Genomic DNA, 22,825 nt, shown 5'->3' with positions numbered 1-22,825 from the left:
AGGGATACAATAGATTAAAAAAAACATCCAAATTTAAGACTCATTGGTGTCCCAGAAGGGGAAGAGAAGAGTAAAGGTCTAAAGAGTATTCAAAGAAATTGTTGGGGAAAACTTCCCAAACCTTTTACACAATATAAATACACAAAGAATAAATGCCCAGCGAACTCCAAATAGAATACATCCAAATAAACCCACTCCAAGACATACCCTGATTAGACTCTCAAATACTGAAAAGAAGGAGCAAGTTCTGAAAGCAGCAAGAGAAAAGCAATTCACCACATACAAAGGAAACAACATAAGACTAAGTTGTGACTACTCAGTGGCCACCATGGAGGCGAGAAGGCAGTGGCATGACATATTTAAAACTCTGAGAGAGAAAAATTTCCAACCAAGAATACTTTATCCAGCAACATTCTCCTTCAAATTTGAGGGAGAGCTTAAATTTTTCACAGACAAACATATGCTGAGAGACTTTGCCAATAAAAGACCTGCCCTACTTCAGATACTAAAGGGAGCCCTACTGACAGAGAAACAAAGAAAGGAGAAAGAGATATAGAGAATTTTAACAGACATATATAGTACCTTACATCCCAAATCACCAGGACACTCATTTTTTTCTAGTGATCACAGACCTTTCTCCAGAATGGACCATATGCTGGGACATAAAACAAGCCTCAATAAATTAAAAAAAAAAAAACTAAAAAAAAACTAATTGAACATATTCAAAGCACAATCTCTGAACACAATGGAATACAAATAGAATTCAACAATTTTTGAATTGTAAGTCCCCTATTTACTTCCTAAATGATATAAAATACACAAACTCTAATGACAAATCAGTGGTTTTGAACTCAATGTAAAATATATAATTTTTGACAAGAAGTATATAAACGTGGGGGAATGGAGGAATATAGGTACACAGTTTATGTGTCCTACTGAAATTAAGTTGGTATCAAAGAAAAACAAGATTGTTATGGATTTAAGAGTTTAATTTTAAGCCCCACAGTAAACACAAAGAAATTATCAGAGAATATGACCATAGAGATGAAAAGTGGAGTATGGGTTAAGAGAAATGGGGGAAGGGGCAATGGGGAGTTAAGAAATAGTGTAGGGTTGCTGTTTGAGGTGAAGGGAAATTTCTAGTAATGGATGGTGGGAACGTGATAGCATTACAACATTCTAAATGTGATTAATCCCACTAATGGAAGGCTAGGGAGGGGATGGAATGGGAAGATTTAGGCTGTATACATGTTTCAACAATTGAGAAAAAAAAAAAAAGTCTAAAAAGATGACAACTGAATGCCAAGGATGACCCTGGATGGGATCTGAGGATGGAGGACAGGAGGCTCAAAGGGTCACAGTTGAGACATAAGGAAAAGGAAATACAGAATGTAAGCTTTGTATCATCGTTGAATCTCTTGTACTTCTTAGCTGCGCTTAATGGGATTGCATAAAAGAATGTTCTTGTTCATGGGAATTGTATACGTGAATTACAGTGTTTGTTCAAGGGTGTGTGCAGCTAGCTCTCATATGTTCAGAAGACAGAGCAATAGATGATGGATGATAGGGAGGGAGGGAAAGAAATAGCGGTGTGACAACATGTTAAAGTTAGTGGATCAGGGTATCGGGGGGGGTCAGGGAATGCTGGAGTTCTGTGTATGGGGTTAGTATTGTTTTTGCAACTGTTCCTATAACTTTGAATTTGTTTCAAAATAAATGAAAATATATATATATATATACTAGAGGCACATAACAGCAGATTTGAAGAGGCAGAAGAATGAATAAGTGAACTAGAGAACAAAGCAATTGAATATGAACACACACAAAAACAAATGGTGAAAAAAAAATCAAAAAATTTGAAATGGATCTCAGGGAAATGATGAACAACATGAAGTCCACAATATAAGAATCACTGGTGTTCCAGAAGAAGAGAAAAGGGCTAGGCAGAGTATTTTTTTTTTTTATATTCACATACAATCATCCAATGTGTACAATCAATTGTTCACAGTATATAGTTGTGCATTCATCACCCCAATCCAGTTTTTGAACATTTTCCTTGTATCAGAAAAAGTGAAAATAAGAATAAAAAAAAAGTAAAAAAGAACATCCAAATCATTCCCCCTTCCCACCCTATTTTTCATTTAGTTTTTTGTCCCCATTTCTCTACTCATCCATCCATACACTGGATAAAGGGAATGTGATCCACAAGGCTTTCACAATCACACTGTCACCTCTTGTAAGCTACATTGTTATACAATCATCTTCAAGAGTCAAGGCTACTGGGTTGGAGTTTGATAGTTTCAGGTATTTACTTCGAGCTATTCCAATGCATTAAAACCTAAAAAGTGTTATCTATATAGTGCATAAGAATGCCCACCAGAGTGACCTCTCGACTCCATTTGGAATCTCTCAGCCACTGAAACTTTATTTCATTTCATTTCACATCCCCCTTTTGGTCAAGACAATGTTCTCAATCCCATGATGTTGGGTCCAGATTCAGCCCCGGGAGTCATATCCCGTGTTGCCAGGGAGATTTACACCCCTGAGAGTCAGATCCCACCTAGTGGGGAGGGCAGTGAGTTCATCTGCCGAGTTGGCTTAGCTAGAGAGTGAGGGCCACATCTGGGCAACAAAGAGGTACTTAGGGAGAGACTCTTAGGAACAATTATAAGCAGGTTTAGCCTCTCCTTTGCAGTGATGAGCTTCATAAGGGCAAGTCCCATGATAGAGGGCTCGGCACATCAAACTGCCAGTCCTCAGTGTTTGTGAGAACATCAGCAACAATCCAGGTGAGGAAGCCCATCGCCTCTGTATTTTCTCCCCACTCCACAGGGGGACTCTGCATATATATATATATATATATATATATATATATATATATATATATATATATTTTTATCTTCATTTTATTGAGATATATTCACATACCACGCAGTCATACAAAACAAATCGTACTTTCGATTGTTTACAGTACCATTACATAGTGGTACATTCATCACCCAAATCAATCCCTGGCACCTTCATTAGCACACACACAAAAATAACAAGAATGATAATTAGAGTGAAAAAGAGCAATTGAAGTAAAAAAGAACACTGGGTACCTTTGTCTGTTTGTTTCCTTCCCCTATTTTTCTACTCATCCATCCATAAACTAGACGAAGTGGAGTGTGGTCCTTATGGCTTTCCCAATCCCATTGTCACCCCTCATAAGCTACATTTTTATACAACTGTCTTCGAGATTCATGGGTTCTGGGTTGTAGTTTGATAGCTTCAGGTATCCACCACCAGCTACCCCAATTCTTTAGAACCTAAAAAGGGTTGTCTAAAGTGTGCATAAGAGTGCCCACCAGAGTGACCTCTCGGCTCCTTTTGGAATCTCTCTGCCACTGAAGCTTATTTCATTTCCTTTCACATCCCCCTTTTGGTCAAGAAGATGTTCTCCGTCTCACGATGCCAGATCTACATTCCTCCCCGGGAGTCGTATTCCACGTTGCCAGGGAGATTCACTCCCCTGGGTGTCTGATCCCACGTAGGGGGGAGGGCAGTGATTTCACCTTTCAAGTTGGCTTAGCTAGAGAGACAGGGCCACATCTGAGCAACAAAGAGGCATTCGGGAGGAGGCTCTTAGGCACTACCATAGGGAGGCCTAGCCTCTCCTTTGCAGCAACCATCTTCCCAAGGGTAAAACCTGTGGTAGAGGGCTCAACCCATCAAACCACCAGTCCTCTATGTCTGTGGTCATGTTAGCAACCATGGAGGTGGGGTAGGCGAATACCCCTGCATTCTAGGCAGAGTATTTGAGTTCATATTGGGGAAAACTTCCCAACCCTTATAAATGACCTAAATATGCAAATCAAAGAAGCCCAACAAACTCCAAATAGAACAAATCCAAATAGACTCACTCCAAGACATATACTAATCAGATTATCAAATGATGGAGAAAAGGGGAAACTCCTGAAAGCAGCAAGAGAGAAGTGATTCACCACATACAAGGAAACCACATAAGACTAAGTATTCACTATTTAGCGGGCACCAATTCATAAAATTGTTTAAAATGGAGAGTGATGAGAGTTGTACAACCAAGTGATGATAATGTGAAATATGGATGGATTATCGTGGACTTAACATATGTTATGTGAACTTAGGAACCCCCTACTTTATAAGTCAAGCCCTCAATCTTGGGAGTTGCTTGGGTGAAACTTATGGCTGTAAAAGGGAGGCTAAGCCCACCTATAATTATGCCTAGGAATCACCTCCAGAGAGTGTCTTTTGTTGCTCAAATATAGATTTTCTCTCTCTAAGTCTAACTCTGCAAACAAATTCATCACCCTCCCCCCAGTGTGGGACAGTTACCCCCAGATGAATGAGTCTTCCTGGCAACATGGGACACAGATTCTTGGAAGGAGCCTGGCCCTGCCATTAAGGGACTGAGAATGCCTTTCTGACCAAAAGGGGGAAAAGATAGGCAACAAAATAAGGTTTCAGTGGCTAAGAGATTTCAAATAGAGTCGAGAAGCTATCCTGGAGGTTATTCTTATGCAAGCTCCAAATGGCCACAGTATGCCAAGCCCTAATCAACAGTAGTCCCAAAATACCTAGGCTCCTATCTGGGACTCTGTAAAAGATTCACTCACTAAGTTCATTTTTTTCAGAAACAAATCCTCCAGAGTGTTCCTATGCCAGGTAAGTCCCCAAACCAATAGGCAACGGCCTCTTCAAGAATATCAACTAGATGCAGCTCCCTTCCCCATAATGTTGACACCCTTTTTCAATATGAACAGGTTAGGATGGTCACTGTCTAGACATCCCTGAAGATCAAGAAAGTGATTAAATGAGAGGAAGTAGTAAAAACAGACAAGATAGGATTAGAAATACTGAATCTTTATATAATTTTTTTAGATGCTAGGGTATTAGAATAATTAAAAGGAAATAACTGAAGTGGTTGAACTGTAACCAATAACATCCTGTGAAATTTGCTCTATAACTATTCCTTAAATTGTACTTTGAAAGTTAACAACTTCTGCATATATGTTATATTTCACAATAAGGAAATAACTGAAACTGTGGAACTGGAATCTGTAATGTTCTTTGAAATTTGCTCTCTAACTACTTGTTAAATCATACTTTGAAAGTTATCACCTTTCTGTATATATGTTATATTTCACAATAAGGAAATAACTGAAATGGTGGAACTATAATTCATAACATTCTTCAAAATTTTCTCTCTACTTGTGAAATCGTACTATGAAAGTTATTACTTTTCTGTATATATATATATAATATTTTGCAATAAAAAATGTAAAAAAAAAGATTCAGAACATTAAGTCTCTCTGGGTCATGTTTCCAAACATAATTTATTTAACAAACACTTAACATGATGCTATATGCCAGGCACTGTTCTCACTTACTAAGAGCCTTATTTATAATAAGTACCAATAAGTGTTTGTTGAGAAAGCAATTATTCTTTGTATATTTCTAATTCTATTCAATTAGAAGATACTGGAAATAAGCAATAAGCAAACTTGTGCTTCCATTTAAAAAAGAAATTCAGAAGTGACCCAAACTGATATGAATTTAATAAACAACAAAGTAAAATTTTAAACTAAGGAAAGAAATCACAACTTAATTGGTGCTGTTGGATTTATATAGCATCCTCCCAACTTTATTAGAAGGAAGGGAGGGAAGGAAGGAGAAATACATGCCTAGCTAGAATACTGGAAGAATATTCTCTCAAATAGTAGTAATTAACACTGGATGGCCAACTTTAGGCGTTTTTATTTTCTTCTTTGTTCTTTTATGTATATTCTAATTTTTCTACAATGTAATATTTTGGCAAAGAGAAAAATACTTATTCAAATGGTAATAATAATAATAAATGTTGATAAAGCTGGATATCAATAGAAGAAAAAAACTGATTTTAGGTTACCATCTCATACTACATACAACACAATCAATTCCAAAAAGATGAAGAGTAAATTTAAAATCTTTTTTAACTAGAAGAAAAAGAAATAGTAAACATATGCCAATGAAGAAGGAGGAAATTTCCTGATTATAGAAACAATAGAGATGCATCAATTTGAAGTTGTCAGGTTTGACTATATTTGATTTTAAATACTGCACAGAAAAAAAAGAAAAGAAAAAAAGAGATTAAAATGAAAGCAACAGAGTAGGGGAAATTTAACAATCAATACTATAGATACAAGTTTATTTCTAAAATTTTTAGGGAACTGATAAGAATCTATCAGGATAACACCCTGTTACCCATGTCAACAGAGGATATGAACAGTCACACACTGTTAGCATGATAAAATACTGGGGAAATAACCTGCAACAATTATAATTTGCAGACATACACATTAAAACAAGTATTAAAGTACCACCATACATCTATTAAGTGGAAAAGCCTGACAATAGCCTTGGTTTGATAAAAGGGTTTGGATCTGGTCATATTGCTGGTAGCAGGCTCAACTGGTATGGCCTTTCAGAAAGGAATTCTGTGCCTCTTAAGACAAAAGTCCATGAATTGATACCATCTGACCCAGAATACCCACTTTGGGCACTATATCACAAAGAATTAATGCAAAAGAAAAAATATATTTTCTACAAAGATATTTATAATTGCAGCTACATATTAGAGCCAAAATCTGGAAACAAACCCAAATGTCTGTCTGTGGAAGAGAATGGTATACTAATGCAATAGGATATACTGCCACTAGAAATGACAAATGTGAATCTGCAAAACATTTTGGCAAAGACTATACAAATAATGGTAAATTTAAAATAAAGTCAAATTCATAAAGGTAGAGAGGAGACACTACATAAAATTACGTCTCCTTAAACAACAGGTCAGAAGATGTAAACAGACGGTACTTTAGAAAGTGAGCAATTTCTTTTAGTTACAAACATAATTGTTGATAGCTAGATCTTTCTGTTTACCTTTAACTAAATAGTAGATTAAATGAAGTTGTGGAAAAAGCACAAAATGCAAAGTCAGGAAACTGGGGCCTGAATCCCAGTTCTCTTTCTTACAAATTATGCAACCCTGGGCACCTAACTTCTCTAATCATCTGTTTCTATATCCATGAAATGAAAATAATATTTCACATAATTGTGGTATCTTAAAGACAATGACCAGAACAAGGTACAGTATAAATTGTAAATCACTACAAAAAGGTTCTTTTATGTAAATACTAATATATGCTGCAGTTAATAACCATTAATGATGCCATCACTAAGGCTAATCCAACAATCATTTATTTTTCTTCTAAGTTAGTTCTACTATTAGATATTGTTCTTCTCATAGTGAACATAAAGCTAATGACTAAGATTTGGATGTATACATTTTAAGGCTAAAACATATTACTGAATTCTTCCATTGGGTGAATTTTGTCTTCGGTTTACATTACTAGAAAGCAACTTATACTACCATATGGATAGAGAACTGAAGACTGTAAAAGATGAGTTTGCAGGATGGACCAAAAGAACTAAGCTCTAAATCAAAAAGACTAAATTCACTTGTCAAATCTTAATCCACAAATCCCTCCCAAATATAAAAGAAGAGATCATAGATAGTAACACCTCTCCTTTTGAATTAAGTCTAAATTAATAGGTGGAAGGGAGACTAAAAATTGGATATTCTGAATCGCAGCAGGAAGAAAACAAGGGAAAAGAATCAACATATTTCCTGAATTGGGACACTTCGCTCCTCTCCCTGGTCACTTAACTTCCATTTGGTGACACTTTACTAAGGGTCAAAGCACTCCCCTGGGGGCTTGATTACAGCAGCAAGAAACGTCCCAAGTTGAACTTTATACGCTGCTATGAAGCAGCAAGTACAGGCATCCTCTCCCAAAACAAACACCATAATCAAAATACTTTGCTATAGTCCTTCAGATCAAATTTTGACTTTTTTTTAACCACTGCATTTGGCTTCAACTTGAGACATAGTATCACTTTATTGAAAGCAATTTAACAACTCAGCTCTTTCATCCCCTTTGTCCAATCATCTTTAACGGTTACAGTTCCCATGGCTGGTGGCCAAATCATACCTATATTTTTATTGGCTTTAGCATCTGAAAAATCACGAGGAATTTTTTAAAATCTCCTTTCTCTGAAAACAGGTATCCCTCCCTCCCTGTGAGGACCTGTCACTGTTCAGTCAAAGGAAATCGGTAGAACAAGGCAGAAGAAAAGTGCCCAAGACAGGAGCAGGTGCCACTTGGAATTCTTTAAGGACCCTTACTCCCATCCTTGAAATGCCTTCAGGCTAGCTGTTTCTCCAGGACAGTTACTAGTATAAAATGAGGGTAACCCCCCACCACCAACACCACCAAAAAGATGATTAGTGCCCTGTAAATAAATCTCTCGCATGGCTGTTAATGCAGAGAGGAATCTCTAACCTGGCCTGTGGGCCTGGTCAAACTTCCATTTTCCCAGCCCTCCTTCTCTTGCCTCAGGCTTATTTTTCCACTTGGGTCTCCTCCCTCCCAGCTTTCCGGCACTTAGTCACCATTATAGTTTGACTGCATTCCTGGGCACATGACCTATTTTAAACAAAAACAACACAACAGGCACCCAGTAAGCTACCTGGCCCCTTAAAATCTTGGCAACAAGTCAGTCCAGAGGGGCAGAAATAAATCTGGGGTGTGATCTAGAGTTTCCTTTCATTTCACCCCTCCTAGCTCCCAATCCCAAACCAAAAGCAAATAAATAAGCCTAGTCGGAAGAAAAATGTCTGGGGGTTGAAAGATGTTAAACCTACATAGTCTCTAAAACCAGAGCACTCCAGGATCACAAATCAATTTCCCTCCCCGTCACCATCTTGAATTTTGATTCCCCTTGACACCACCAATGCTGCCTACCTGCATGGCAGTCATGATTTCCATGAGCATAACTTCCTGCTGGCTTGGGAGTTCAGGAAAGAAGGGTATCAGTCTACAAGGACAGAAAAAGGCCATCTCAAGGGACACTGGGCTGAGGAGGGGTGACAAGCTATGTAATATGATGATTGGCACTTGGAATTTTATCTTAACACTATCTCGTATTGATTTATTTGAAATTCCTGCTCTCCAGAAAGCAGATTTTCTCCCATATTGCCTGAACTCATCAGCTCTTTTAATACACTAAGAATTCCGTTTTAGTGTACAAGTAGGAACCAGTTTTAGTTTCCTAAAAGAAACTTCTAACTCTTCATTTATACTTGCATTAGATTGAACACTCCAAAGGCCCTAGGAGCAGAGGTTTATAATTAAGATTCCAAAAACTCAATGAAAAATATAATTTTGTGTTAAACTGCTCCAACATCCAGGGCAAAGTGAAGCTTAGGGAACATGTCAGCATGAGGAGAGGACAGCCCAAGGAGGGCATGGAGCAGACCCCCAATTCCCTTGAAAAGTTTCCCAATGTCAACTCACTTTACCTACTCAAACTCATCTTCCATAGCTTTACACTAGGCAACTGGACTCTAGCCAAGCCCATCTCTTCTACATTAATTTCTATATCCAGGCCTTCATCTACACCGCCAGCACCAGCCTAACAAACGCTTGCCTCCCTTTTCGGAGGACTAGCCAAATTCACCCATTCTTTGAGATACAGCTAAAGGCTCTACTTCCTTAACTTCTCTGAACTTTCCTCTCCATCTCAGCTGAACTCTCAGACTGAACCTATCATAAACCACTGGACACTGCTAGCTTTTTACAGCAATGTGTTTTGTTTGTTCAATTCACTCATAAATTCCACAGGATCAAGTCTTAAGCCTCTTCCAAAAGTCACTCTTAACCAGAGAGCTGCAGGATAGTGGTATACCAGGAACCCTGAATAACTGTGTCATCAAAATTTTTTTTTTTTGTCATCAAATTTTAAACAATTTATTAAATTTATTTTCATTCAACAAAAGAACTACACTCTTATGGGGATTTCTGTCAGACAAACCACTGAGCCATAACGTAATTCATGATACAATTTGCTGCAAATAAGAGGAAGATCACATGGTCAGTGGAACATGTATGAACTCTACCTCAAAAGGCTATAAGACCCACTGTCACCACTGTTATTCAACATTGTGCTGGAAGTGCTAGCCAGGGCAATCCGGCAAGACAAAGAAATAAAAGGCATCCAAATTGGAAAAGAAGAAGTAAAACTGTCATTGTTTGCAGATGATATGATCTTATATCTAGAAAACCCTGAGAAATCAACGATACACCTACTAGAGCTAATAAACAAATTTAGCAAAGTAGCGGGATACAAGATTAATGCACATAAGTCAGTAATGTTTCTATATGCTAGAAATGAACAAACTGAAGAGACACTCAAGAAAAAGATACCATTTTCAATAGCAACTAAAAAAATCAAGTACCTAGGAATCAACTTAACCAAAGATGTAAAAGACCTATACAAAGAAAACTACATAACTCTACTAAAAGAAATAGAAGGGGACCTTAAAAGATGGAAAAATATTCCATGTTCATGGATAGGAAGGCTAAATGTCATTAAGATGTCAATTCTACCCAAACTCATCTACAGATTCAATGCAATCCCAATCAAAATTCCAACAACCTACTTTGCAGACTTGGAAAAGCTAGTTATCAAATTTATTTGGAAAGGGAAGATGCCTCGAATTGCTAAAGACACTCTAAAAAAGAAAAACGAAGTGGGAGGACTTACACTCCCTGACTTTGAAGCTTATTATAAAGCCACAGTTGCCAAAACAGCATGGTACTGGCACAAAGATAGACGTATAGATCAATGGAATCGAATTGAGAATTCAGAGATAGACCCTCAGATCTATGGCCGACTGATCTTTGATAAGGCCCCCAAAGTCACCGAACTGAGCCATAATGGTCTTTTCAACAAATGGGGCTGGGAGAGTTGGATATCCATATCCAAAAGAATGAAAGAGGACCCCTACCTCACCCCCTACACAAAAATTAACTCAAAATGGACCAAAGATCTCAATATAAAAGAAAGTACCATAAAACTCCTAGAAGATAATGTAGGAAAACATCTTCAAGACCTTGTATTAGGAGGCCACTTCCTAGACTTTACACCCAAAGCACAAGCAACAAAAGAGAAAATAGATAAATGGGAACTCCTCAAGCTTAGAAGTTTCTGCACCTCAAAGGAATTTCTCAAAAAGGTAAAGAGGCAGCCAACTCAATGGGAAAAAATTTTTGGAAACCATGTATCTGACAAAAGACTGATATCTTGCATATACAAAGAAATCCTACAACTCAATGACAATAGTACAGACAGCCCAATTATAAAATGGGCAAAAGATATGAAAAGACAGTTCTCTGAAGAGGAAATACAAATGGCCAAGAAACACATGAAAAAATGTTCAGCTTCACTAGCTATTAGAGAGATGCAAATTAAGACCACAATGAGATACCATCTAACACCGGTTAGAATGGCTGCCATTAAACAAACAGGAAACTACAAATGCTGGAGGGGATGTGGAGAAATTGGAACTCTTATTCATTGTTGGTGGGACTGTATAATGGTTCAGCCACTCTGGAAGTCAGTCTGGCAGTTCCTTAGAAAACTAGATATAGAGCTACCATTCGATCCAGCGATTGCACTCCTCGGTATATACCCGGAAGATCGGAAAGCAGTGACACGAACAGATATCTGCACGCCAATGTTCATAGCAGCATTATTCACAATTGCCAAGAGATGGAAACAACCCAAATGTCCTTCAACAGATGAGTGGATAAATAAAATGTGGTATATACACACGATGGAATACTACGCGGCAGTAAGAAGGAACGATCTGGTGAAACATATGACAACATGGATGAACCTTGAAGACATAATGCTGAGCGAAATAAGCCAGGCACAAAAAGAGAAATATTATATGCTACCACTAATGTGAACTTTGAAAAATGTAAAACAAATGGTTTATACTGTAGAATGTAGGGGAACTAGCAGTAGAGAGCAATTAAGGAAGGGGGAACAATAATCCAAGAAGAACAGATAAGCTATTTAACGTTCTGGGGATGCCCAGAAATGACTATGGTCTGTTAATTTCTGATGGTTGTAGTAGGAACAAGTTCACTGAAATGTTGCTATATTATGTAACTTTCTTGGGGTAAAGTAGGAACATGTTGGAAGTTAAGCAGTTATCTTAGGTTAGTTGTCTTTTTCTTACTCCCTTGCTATGGTCTCTTTGAAATGCTCTTTTATTGTATGTTTGTTTTCTTTTTAACTTTTTTTTTCATACAGGTGATTTGAAAAAAGAAGGGAAAGTTAAAAAAAAAAAAAAAAAAAAAAGAAAGAAAAAAGACAAACAAGGGAAAAAAAAAAAAAAAAAAAAAAGATGTAGTGCCCCCTTGAGGAGCCTGTGGAGAATGCAGGGGTATTCGCCTACCCCACCTCCATGGTTGCTAACATGACCACAGACATAGGGGACTGGTGGTTTGATGGGTTGAGCCCTCTACCATAAGTTTTACCCTTGGGAAGACGGTTGCTGCAAAGGAGAGGCTAGGCCTCCCTGTATTTGTGCCTAAGAGTCTCCTCCTGAATGCCTCTTTGTTGCTCAGATGTGACCCTCTCTCTCTGGCTAAGCCAACTTGAAAGGTGAAATCACTGCCCTCCCCCCTACGTGGGATCAGACACCCAGGGAAGTGAATCTCCCTGGCAACGTGGAATATGACTCCCAGGGAGGAATGTAGACCTGGCACCGTGGGACGGAGAACATCTTCTTGACCAAAAGGGGGATATGAAAGGAAATGAAATAAGCTTCAGTGGCAGAGAGATTCCAAAAGGAGCCGAGAGGTCACTCTGGTGGGCACTCTTATGCACACTTTAGACAACCCTTTTTAGGTTCTAAAGAATTGGGGTAGCTGGTGGTGGATACCTGAAACTATCAAACTACAACCCAGAACCCATGAATCTCGAAGACAGTTGTATAAAAATGTAGCTTATGAGGGGTGACAATGGGATTGGGAAAGCCATAAGGACCAAACACCACTTTGTCTAGTTTATGGATGGATGTGTAGAAAGGTAGGGGAAGGAAACAAACAGACAAAGGTACCCAGTGTTCTTTTTTACTTCAATTGCTCTTTTTCACTCTAATTATTATTCTTGTTATTTTTGTGTGTGTGCTAATGAAGGTGTCAGGGATTGATTTAGGTGATGAATGTACAACTATGTAATGGTACTGTAAACAATCGAAAGTATAATTTGTTTTGTATGACTGCGTGGTATGTGAATATATCTCAATAAAATGATGATTAAAAAAAAAAAAAAAAAAAAAAAAAAAGGCTATAAGAGAACAAGGTCAGGGCAGAAAACAGTTCTATTCAAATAGCGATACACCAAAGGGTGAACAAGTAAATAATGCAAGTAATCATAGACAGGTTTTTCCATTTTCTGAAACTTGCTTTTTTTAAAAAGGACATTCACCTTTTTAATTCTTTACCGTACTAATGAAAATTCTAACTTCATACAAAAGGTAAGAACCATGACCCTAACATGATAGATATTTTGCTAGATACTGCTTAGCAACTGCTTAACCAAGAATCTTGTGGTTCTCCCCCTTGGCAAGTCATTCTTCGAACACCACCCATAGATTTTCAGGAGTCTGGACAGACTATCCTCAGGCTCCAAGGCCCTTCTTAACAATGGATAATATACCATATCTTCAAGAATTCAACCAAGGCCTCCAAAGAGATGCTCTAGGGAAGGAATCTGAGCAGATAAACTACCTTAATATTGGCACCCACATGTCTAAGCTGCCCAAAGCCATTTCAGAAGCACTGGGCATAGCCCTGATCCTTTACATGAGCTTAGGATTTACAGTTGGGCCTTGTTCACATTCATTTCCTCCTGCTGTTGGTCAGATTCTGTATTTGAAGGGCACTTGACCAGTGTGTGTGTTCTGCAAGATGTTAAGAGATTATTAAGTAAGGAAAAAAATGGATTTTATGGTCAAAACACTTTGGACACTGCTGGTTGAGACAAAAGTAAACAAGTCTCTATCTCGAAACTTCTCTGTGTCTTCAATTTGCAAATGGACACTGTAAATCCCCAAGAAAGGTGATCTGGTCCACAAAACTTCCTATACTCATTTGATCACAGAACCAGTTTTTTAAGAATCCCACAATACAACTTTCAGAAAGGCAACATAGTGCTTCCCAAGAATAATCAACAGCAAGAATGACACCACCATTTTTGTGAACAAGCCTTCCTCTAAGTGAATTAGGCACTAACAGGCTCAGAGGTGGACTTTGTTCTCATACTTTCCAAATGATATTTCCCTAGACCCCCCCTTCTGAAATGTGGGAAATAATTACAGTCTGCCTCCCAGGGTTGTTTTTTATTGTTTTTAATCTTACAACTGTGTTCCATATTAATCACCAAAATAAGTTCTCAACCAAAATGGCCAGGCTTCAAAATCCCTGGTGCCCTCCCAGCCTAGATGAAGGGTTGGAGAGAACATGAACCAGATACCACCCAGAAAGTTTTTACATCTCCAGTTTCTAGGCCATTATGATAAAGTCAAACTGCAGGCAAGATAAGGCCTGAACAAGAAGTTCTCCTTTAGTAACTAACTTCTGGAGAGAATTCCCTCTTAAGAACAAACACCACATATATCTGCATCTTGATACACCTCTTCAATATGGCTTTCTAAAGGAAAATTTAAAGAAACATGGGATTGGAGAGCTCTGTATTGGGTTTGTATTATTTTTGCAACTATCCTGTAAGTTTGAAATTATTTGAAAATTAAAAAGTTAAAAATAGGGTTGGGGATCATGCTGGAGCTGCAGGGAAGAAATGACAAAGGAGTACTGGAAGAAGACTATTTCACTCTCTTCAAAGAGAAAAAGCCCATTACAGAACTAGAGTACAGGGGAGATATCTTTCCTTTAATGAAAAAGCTTTCCAGGAAAAGTATCTCAACATATTTACTATAAAACAATTTAATTTCCCTGTCCCATCACCTGCCACCCCATCCCCATCCCCCCCCCACAAAAAAAAAAAACCTCACAGATTGTGGATTTCCTCTCATTCTTGGCAGAGTTACCAGAAGAAATATAATACCCCCTTCGGACTGTTCCCAACAGCTGCTGGAACTAGAAGGGGGAGCTGGAGGTATCCCTCCAAAGCTGCCTCTAAAAATGACCATTCCCCCTTCCAAACCACACAGGTGGTGAGCATAAGACTTCTCTTTCTCTACATCCTTATGGAAAGAGAAGACTCCAAAAGCAACAGCGTCCCCTAGTCTAAAATACTTGCCTCCAGCCTATCCATTCTCCCCAACTTAACTGTCAGCTAAGCTTCTATAAAGTAAGCCACCCCTTACCTCACTATCAACATGTATTTCCTGAAACAATCCTCTACTATTTCATGAGATTGGTATTTTTTAATTTGTTTGTTTAATCCACCCATTTCCAGGTTAGGGTTCTTATCAAACTCCTATTCAATGTTATTTCCTTGTCCCTGCAAACTTCTCCCAAAATCGTATGCAGCATACATACACAAGTCCCCTTTCAGGTCAATAGCCCTGGAAAAAAAAAAAAAAAAGCAAAAATCTGGGAACAAATTCAGCAATAGCTACCCTGTACCGTTCACCCTTTCCCCAACACCATCACACCTTAAATGCTCTTCAATTCTGTCTAGAAATCTCCATCACCAGGCATCAGAGAGACATCCAGTTAGCCTTGTCTCTCAGCTGAGACCACCAACAAAGAAGTTCATGAGTGTCAACTGAGGGCAGAGGCAATATCTCTTTGTGACGGGGAAAAACTGGACAGAGCCTCCAGCATTATTCTCCAAAGGTGACAACCGGGGTGAGTTGAAGACCATAAAAACTGTACAGGAGCGGGGAGGAGAAAATATAACTTAAGGAATAATTTGGAATCGGGGTAGCAGAAGGCAGAGGGATGAACTGGCTGACCTCAAATGTCTTTTCCATCTCTAACTCCTATGATTCTTTGACCTCCAATTTTGTGCCACGGACAAGGAATGGAAAGTCAACATACATGGTGATGTTTTGAAAGAGCCTGGCAGTCTGCTCTTGTCATTTAGTGGCCCTTGCATGTATTTTTTAAGGTGTCTCCAAGCCCTGTCTTCATTTCACAGTTGTCACCTTTCTCAGCAATTTGAGCTCATGTCAAAGACCAAAAAAAAAAAGAGAAGAAGGAATGTGTAGGCAATTAATTGTCAGCTAAAGAGAGGCAGGCACAGGGGCCCATTGGGTGGCCCAGATTTCCAGGGAGGACAAGGTGGACAGTTTGGATAAAATGAAAAACTGACTCAAAGTTGAGACAAGACAGCTAAACCTCTAACAAAACAAGAGGTAAGTTCTTTCTCCAGATAGTCTCATGCTCAGTTTTGGATACAGCTCTTGAGCATTCACATGACTCAGAATTCATAAACGATAAAAAGCCCAACTACCTTGCTTCTATTGATTACAAATGGAGTTCCATCTGAATCCTGTTCAAATCTCTACTCAAGAGTAAACCAAATCTTTGGATTCTGAACCTCTTTTAATGGTTTGACAAACCTAGATGAATTCTAAAGCTTTTTCTATAGGTCAAAGTGGTGGGGAGGAAGAGGATGCCAATTTTCATTGAAAATTCATTTTCCCATTTTTTCAAACAGTTGATCTCATCTTAATTTTTCAAAATTTATTGGAGCCTGGCTTCAAGAAAAGCCTTCCTGAATTTCTGTCTGTTCCCTGGCTATGAATCAGGACCAGAAACTAATCCAGTGCCAGGGTCAACTCAGAGTTAAGGTTAAGTTGTCATGCAAAGTTTATTATTTTCTAAGTCAAACACTCAAAAAATAATTTTTAAAAAAATCTGTATGCTTCCCCAGTAACCTCATGATAGTTTGATTTGAGCAACCCAAACATAATTTTACCTAAGAATGAAGGTGCTAGAAACAGAAAATTAAAAGCAGGGTGTATTGAAATATTTTCAGAGCTCTCATTCCAATATGAATTCATATGAAAAGCAGCTCATATTGCAGATTGTGAAGACTTGGTTTCTCCATGTTTCTGCCTTGAAAACTAGGAAATTCATCTCCCACCTTTCAAGTTTTACAGAGTCTGGAAAATATAAACAGCTTCTGTATTCTCACGGTCTTAGAAGAGGCCTCTCCCATTCTTACAGTTTGCATTTGGAGGTACTGGCTGCATTAGACCATTTCCTGCTGCCACAGGTGTACTGTTTTATTTATTTTGAGCATGTAAACTGAACTCTACTTTTATTAACTCTCAGAAACCATTAAAAATAAGGTTTTTCCAAAATGGCCGAAGACCATAAATACAACCATATAAGAAACCTTTCAATGAACTGAAGAACAAGTAAGTGACTCGCCTTCCTAGGTAAGCCAGAAAGGTGAAGGAGAAAGCCTAAGCTACTTTAAGTTGATAATTGTTTTCTGAAAATCACTGTTTGGGGCTTAAATGTAACCAGTCAGCAATGCCTTCTCCATTCAGAGATACGAAAAGAAACTTTATGCTTTCTGAGCAGGGGGGAAAAAATGCTCTTAGGCGCAATCATTTTAAAACAAACAAACACACTCTGCTTATCTGTGTCTATCTCACCACTCTGGACGTTAATCATCACTGAAATAGATACCCCAGTTCCCCAACCTCAAAGAGCTCCAAGCCCACAGGACCTGGGCAGAGGAATGAATGTACATGCCAGGGCAAACACCTCAGAATCCTCATTCCCTAAACACCTATTGTTAATTCTCGGCAAATCCATCACAGGCCAAATGCAAGAGAGGACCCAGATACTGCCTGAAGGACACTTAAAATAAAATTCAAGTTTGAAAATACACAGGACTTATTTGGGAGGGAGAGGGTCAAGCAAGCTTTCTTTAACATAAGACTAGTTTAAAGAAAAAAAAAGGTTTACATATACTTTTGCTTTTTGTTAATTTTCAGTATCAAAATTTGTAGATAGCACCTCTGTTCTTCCACAGAGAACATATTGTCTGTCATATTGTCTGTCTACTTCCATTCAGCCTACATTATAAACTGACAGTTAAATTTCACTGTTTAAGTTTTGTAGACTGACCTAGGTTAGTTTCCCCCTACTCCTTAGGGAAAACTTTAAAAATTGCTGAATAAAATATTTCCTTAATTTTTAATAATATATTCAAGACATTTCTACTCTCCCAGGCTTCATTAAACCTTTGAACAAAACTGATTTTAAACCAGATGACAGACTGAAACTACCTTTGTGTCCCCTTTAAAAAAAAAAAAAAACTCAAGATACCAGTGTTCACTGTTTGGACAAGAGGCCTAAAGGGAAGCAAATTATTTGTTTGTGGTTTTAAATGGTCAAAATGCCTTCAAGCACAAGTATAAGACCATTAACAAATCACAAGGAACCAAAGCAGTTCATCTTACTCAACAAAGCTATGATCAGTTAGGAACAACCAAAGTGAATGGGGCTTGCCCTAGGCCGGAAGGTCAGTACACCTCAGCAGTTGGCATTTCTGAGAATCAAGTGGCTCTTCAGCAGGGAGTGCAGACCCTAAGCCCACAGGTTCTGCTGTTGTGTTTTCAAAAACTTTCTGGACAGGTGAGAAAAACTAAGCCACTTGTGTGTTGTGTGTTCTCCCCCACCTCCTGTCTTTTGGCAGCACCTCCAATTCAGAACCATCCCCACTTTTGCTATATACAGACACACTAGAAGAGAAGCCAAGCAATGAGAAAATTCAATTTTACAATTTACTGAGTACCTCCTATGTTACACATCACTACATTTAACCTTCATTTTACTGAGCAATGTTAATCTCATTATTTATAGATGATAAAACTCAGGTACAGTGAGGTTCTGTGGCTTCTGATAAAATGTAGTTTCATGTTATGCTTATAAAAATGCATCCCATTATCCAGTCTACAGTTAATTAGCTCAAAGTATGAAGCCCAGCCTTGCCATTATCCAAGCAGCCAAACTTGCACTGTGCTTTGGTCTAGGACCCTGATGCTCTAACGTCCTAACAGGACTTGGGGTGCATGCCTACTCCCCTCAGGGAAGGCAACCACCTTTCTCAGTGGCTTATCATGTCTCTGCAGCTGTCCAGAAACAGACCACACTGGTAAACACTCTCTCCACCTACTGTAACATGCATAACTTCTTCTCTCAACCCAGAAAACACAAGCAGTGACCATGCTCTTTATCAAGTGCTGTGGTACAACTTTCCTAGAAGGCCAAAGACACCTCACCCCAGGACACAGGCCAGAAATCAGAACACACATGGCTAATAAATAATAAAGTCATAATATCACTTCACAGTCTCAAAGCACTTTACACTATAAACTTTTTCATTTTGTTGTTGTTATTGCTAACAGAATGCAGACTCATTCCCACTATTTTCCTTCAGAGCATTTTGAACAGAAAATAAAAATAAACATCAATTATTTCATTCATTCATTCATTCTCCATAAGGAGAAAGAGCCAAACTTTGCCTTGGATGGCTTGGATCTCAGTCATTTTAGCCAACTTCTCTGCTAGGTCAACTAATATGTCTTTGAAAGAGATTTTCTTATAAGAAAGGAAGAGGAAAATATTGTTTTTGCAGGGGGCAAGCCCAGCATGCCCAAAAAATCCCAAGGAATCATTATCATCAACAACAAAATGTATTAATAAAATTAATAAAAAGAGGTAAGCAAAATTATCAGGTTCAAGATACAATTTGCAAAAGATTATAGTAATTTTGTATATCATCAATACCCGGCTGGAAAACATACTGAAAAAGAGATTGCAAATAAAAACAAAAGGCATAAGATATTTAGAAATACTTAGGAATAAGCGTAACAGATATGTGAGAAGTTTTTATAGTAAAAACTTTTGAAAAGACACAGAAATACTTTTAGTGGGGAGGGCAGTAAGAGTAGCAATGAGACAAAAATCCAACAAGGATAGTCTAACAATTACAGATTAGACTTTATCTAAAAGCAACAATATTAAAAATAGTATGGAAATGGAAAAATAGAACAATGAAACAAAAGGGAGAGTTCATAGATAAATCAAATATAAATACATAGTTGTAAACTTAACATATGACAAAGTAAGCTTTCTAAAACAAAGGGAGAGAGACTTATTTAATGAAAGGTGTAGCAATGAGTAGCCATTTAGAAAAAAAGTTGAATTCACCCCTTGCACCAAAACAAAAATGACATTAATGAAAATGCTAACTATTAAAAAATCAAATTATTGGGAAACTAGTCAAAAAGATTTATCAGGTCTGTGGAGGAATTCTAAATAACTCAGCTTTGGAAAAAAAGGGGAGAAAAATCATAAAAGACCAACAGATTCTAATAGATTAAAGTGTAAAACTTCTATAGGATAAAAACAGTAAAGTAAAAAACAAATGACTGGAAAAAATACTTCCGTCAAAGACTAAGAGCCTGTATCTATGATCCACAAGGATTTCAAATTTATAAGAAAAACATAAAGAACAAAGATCAGGAACAGATAATCTCACAGGTGAAACAAACACATGGGAAAATATTTGTCCTGGCCAGTGGTAAAAGAAATGCAAAACAATGTAACTTTGAGATGCTATTATAGGCCCACAAAAGTGGCAACGATTGTTTAAAATTCTCTCATGAAACTGATTCAATCATTCTTTGCGGGTGTCACTGTAACTTGGTACAACCCCTTTGGAAAGCATAACCTTTGATCCTAAAGCCAATCTTGAGAATTTATCCCAAAGACCTAATTCAAAAGGACATATGTATTGTATGGAATGTGAATTATATCTCAATCAAGTTGTTACCAAAACATGCATTAAATTATTCATTTCACTGTTATCTATAATGGCAAAAAAAAAAAAAAAAAAAAAAACTGAACATAAAATTTCAATATTAGAGGAAATTTTTTAATCTCCTCATTACCCAACAACCCACAAACATTTATTATGCCCCTATTCTTAGGATCAGTAAGATAGCAGCTATAGGGGCAGGGGAAGTGTGCAACAAAAAGTAACTCTTAAAAATGAAAACAGTTGTCTAGAGGTGATGATGGCATTATGGCTTTTTATCTTTATAAAACCTTTAATGTTATTGCACTGTACTACCTCTACTCTGAGGATGGAGTAAGACGCAATCTGAAAGCTTTTACTCCCACAATTCCCTACTTTTTTTTCCCTTCCTACTTAGCAGCTTAAGTGAGTTCAGTAGTTTTTCATTCACAGGTCTCAGATCCTACAAAAAATACGGTCCCTTTGTACATAGTCTAGACTTAATCCAGCCTCCTGTCTCAAGCAAGCACCTTTTTTTGTATACTTCTGCGTGTAGAAAGTCATAACCTGTGACAAGCACTTGGACCAAGGGCCTTTTTTGGGGGAGGGTCTGAGCCCTCTAGCCATACTTCAGGAATCACCTTCTTCCATATTAGATTTTATGTGAGCGCTGGAGCCTAACAAACTTTGGGAGAGGGTGGGAAGGAAGTAATGTCCAAAAAAATATTCTGATAGACCACGTAGCAGGCATGGGTCCTAGACCAGGACTGGAGGAGGCCTCCAAAGCATGAAGGATCCTCTAGGACCAAGGAACCCAGGCAGTCTACTGCGAAAAGACACAATTACAAAGCTGAAGGAAGTGCTTAAGATGGCTAAATGTGAGGAGCCGCCCATGGGGGAGGGTGCTGACTCAAGGATGCTCTCGGGAAGCTTCCACCGATGGGGGGAGGGGGCTCAGAGAGGAGGGCACTGGGATCCCCCAGGGTTCTCGGAGAGGGGTGTCGGAATTCGGGTACCACACGGCCCCAGGCCGACCAGGCCGCGGCGCCCCGCCCTTTCCCGGGACGCGGGCCGGCCCCGGGCGGGGAATAGGCGGGTGAGCGGGCGCTTACAGGTCGGTGCCGAGCCGCGTGAAGCCGGAGTTGAGCGAGGCCCGGGCTATCCGGCGCCAGAGCAGGTCACAGCTGGTGAAGCGCCGCAGCCATCGGCACACCTGAGCCAGGCGGCCGAGGGCCCGCATGTCCAGGTAGGAGCAGATGAGCAGTAGCAGCTCCTCCGGCAGGCGCCAGAGCGCTGGCCCCGAAGCGGGGCGAGAGGGCGGCTCCCGAGCCGCCGCCGCCGCTTCCTCCTCGGCTGCCGCCGCCATGGCTGCGCCCCCTGCTCCGGTGTTGCGGCTCCACGCCTGACCCCCTCGTCCCTGTGTTCTCCCTGGCCTTGCGTCCTCCTGACGCCCCGCCGTGACCCTCCTTTCCTCCTCTTTCCCGTCATCTCTTCCTTTTGCCTCCTTGCCTGCCCCTGCGCTCCCCTCATCTCCCTCTACTGTCCTCCTTGCCCTCTCCTCCACGCTTCCGCCTGCCGCTCCTTCCGGCCCCGGCCCTGCCTTCTCCCCCGCCTCGACTCCAGGCCCCGCTGCCTCCTTCGCCGCCGGCCCCGACTTCCCTTCCTCTCCGCTTCCTCTTCCGCCTTGCCTAGCGCCCGCTTTTCCCTTTCCCTTCTTTCGCTTCCCCCTCACGACCCTCCCTTCTTGCAGTTTTCTCGCTTCCCCGCCCTCGCCCTCGCCGGGCCCACCGTCCCGGGGGGACCCATGGCGGCCCTGGCTGCCCATAAGCGGCCGCTGGGCCGGCCCGACGCGGAGCGGAGCCCGAGCCTCCGCCGCGGGAGGAGGCGACACCATGTCGGGCCGGGTCACATGAGGCGGCGCGGGTCGAGGGCTGGGCCCGCCCCTCACACCCGCAGCTGTGGAGACGCCTTGGGGTGCAGGCGTGTGCCCAGACGGGAGAGTGGACTCCCATCCCCTGGGCCACCCCGAGCTCTCGTTGTAAGCACATGCATCCATTCATCAAGCATGTCGTGAGGCCCGCTGATGGCCCAGACTAAGGCAACCAAAGGAGCCTCCGCC

At 39.7% G+C, this 22,825-nt stretch overlaps 1 protein-coding gene across 10 annotated transcripts in view; it reads right to left on the bottom strand.

Annotated features, from left to right (window-relative positions):
* FBXW4 (F-box and WD repeat domain containing 4) overlaps positions 1-22,615 on the bottom strand; it is a 117,007-nt gene extending 94,392 nt beyond the window's left edge. For 3 of the 10 annotated variants that reach the window (XM_037804589.1, XM_037804594.1, XM_037804593.1), the window contains exon 1: positions 21,819-22,603. In XM_037804589.1, the coding sequence (XP_037660517.1) occupies positions 21,819-22,600 (782 nt within the window). In that variant the 5' untranslated portion in view covers positions 22,601-22,603. Of the gene's footprint in view, positions 1-21,818 lie in introns of all 10 variants that reach the window. The other 7 variants (XR_005211875.1, XM_037804595.1, XM_037804592.1 and 4 more) reach the window with 5 other exon arrangements.
* Between the last annotated feature and the right edge of the window lie 210 nt (positions 22,616-22,825).

This window comes from Choloepus didactylus, chromosome 15 (assembly GCF_015220235.1).
Source record: "Choloepus didactylus isolate mChoDid1 chromosome 15, mChoDid1.pri, whole genome shotgun sequence".
NCBI lineage: Eukaryota > Metazoa > Chordata > Mammalia > Pilosa > Megalonychidae > Choloepus > Choloepus didactylus.
This window is presented reverse-complemented; position numbering and strand designations above follow the sequence as displayed.